The sequence below is a fragment of the Galeopterus variegatus genome, unplaced genomic scaffold (assembly GCF_000696425.1).
Source record: "Galeopterus variegatus unplaced genomic scaffold, G_variegatus-3.0.2 Scaffold1099, whole genome shotgun sequence".
Lineage (NCBI taxonomy): Eukaryota > Metazoa > Chordata > Mammalia > Dermoptera > Cynocephalidae > Galeopterus > Galeopterus variegatus.
Window position 1 is genome coordinate 322,647 of NW_007727210.1, and position 1,697 is coordinate 324,343.

The 1,697-nt window shown below is 33.6% G+C and overlaps 1 protein-coding gene across 1 annotated transcript in view; it reads right to left on the minus strand.

The window, feature by feature from the left end:
- CSMD1 (CUB and Sushi multiple domains 1) overlaps nucleotides 1-1,697 on the minus strand; it is a gene marked incomplete at its 5' end in the record, with an annotated part of 372,382 nt that overhangs the window by 279,775 nt on the left and 90,910 nt on the right. Inside the window, one exon of the mRNA XM_008574770.1 lies at nucleotides 918-1,034. Within this exon, the coding sequence (XP_008572992.1) occupies nucleotides 918-1,034 (117 nt within the window). The remainder of the gene's footprint in view (nucleotides 1-917; nucleotides 1,035-1,697) is intronic.

Below are 1,697 nucleotides of genomic sequence, written 5' to 3' on the forward strand. Positions count from 1 at the left end.
AAAAAAAATGAAGTCCTGTTACTTGCAATAACATGGATGGAACTTGAAACCAACATGTTAAGTGAAATAAGTCAGGCAAGGAAAGACAGATACTGTATGATCTCACTCACACGTAGAATTTAAAGAGAAAAAAAAGTGGTTCTCATAGAAGTAGAGAGTAAAATAATGGTTACCAGAGTCCGGGAGGGGAAGGCGGGGGAGTGTTGGGGGAGGGAAGGGAGGGATTAATGGGCTTGAAGAAGTTACAGGTAGACAGGAAGAGTAAGTTTTAGTATTCTAGAGCTAATAATATTATATTGTATACTTCTAAAAAGCTAGAAAAAAAGATGATCTTGACTCTAAACACCATAAAGAAAAGATAAATGTCTAGGTGATGGATATGCTATCTCCCCTAAGTGAATCATTGTACAATATATGTATGTATTGAAACAATACACTGCACTGCACAAATATATTTTGTATATATTTATTTTGTACTGCACAAATTAAATTTTTTTAAAAAAGGATCCAGTGATGTCCATCATAAACTGATTACTAAATTTACGTGCCAGTTGCACACAAAGCGATATACAGTGTTCTCCTGACCCACAAGTTACCTTACAATCCTCCATTACACATAAAAAGAAGCAACTAAAAGAATTATTTCTGATAAAAATAAAAATAAAGCCAAATTATTTTTCTCTGTTTATTCTGGATAAGAATCCTGGAAGGCAGTTTAAGCATTTTATAACACATTGGTAAATGAATTGTAATGGACAATCTGTAGGATATGTTCGGAAAACCTGCTATTTAAATACAACTTATCTTTTTAAAATATTGTTTATTATATTAAGAGCTGGAATATTTATTAAATGACAGAAAAAAATAATACTGAAAGGAAATATGTCAATATATTAAAAATAAAAAGAAATTCTTACCAAATTCCTTTGGTACGGTTATTGAATAGAGGCATATTTGACCAGCTGTGTAATTGTGAGGGTAGTTTGGTGATAAAACAACCCCTTCTGATCCCATGTACTGGCCTCCACAGGGAGCTGAAAACAAAATTAACCAGTAACTAGTGCTGCACAATAATAACACTGTGAGTGACAGGTGAGCTAAAGCTGAAAAGTATAAAATAAATGAGCAGCATGCCATGTTTATTTAAAAATTTAACTAAATATTAAAGTTAAAATTTTCTTTTACATTGCTATCAAAACTAATAGAAAAATAAGAACAAAGATCTACCACATTATAATAAAAGTAATTCAACTTAGGGGAAAGCCTTAATATTATTTTCAAGACCTGTCTCAGGGATGATCAAACAATAATGTAAACAGCCATAATAATAATAAAACAGGTTTGGTAAAGACAACTGACTGAATTACTTCAGAAGACTCATCAGAACTGTCTGGTTGATGTCAATTATCATACTAAGAGATACAAAGATTATTTCAATTTTGTATAGTCTTGTTGGGAAAATAGAATAGTTTAATCAGGCCCCCTTGCCTCATATCTGGTTGGGTGTGGTGCAGCACATTCTTTGTAAACAAATTGTGTGTGTGCGTGTGTGTGCGTGCGTGTGTGTGTGTGTGTGTGGAGTCAGTGTGCATGCGCACCAATGCATCTTTTTAGTTTTGTTGCTATTTTGTGTTCTAGAGTTGTGTGGAGCAGCGGCCTGAACTGCTGGTCAGCAGAGAGCTTGCATCTAAAAATAG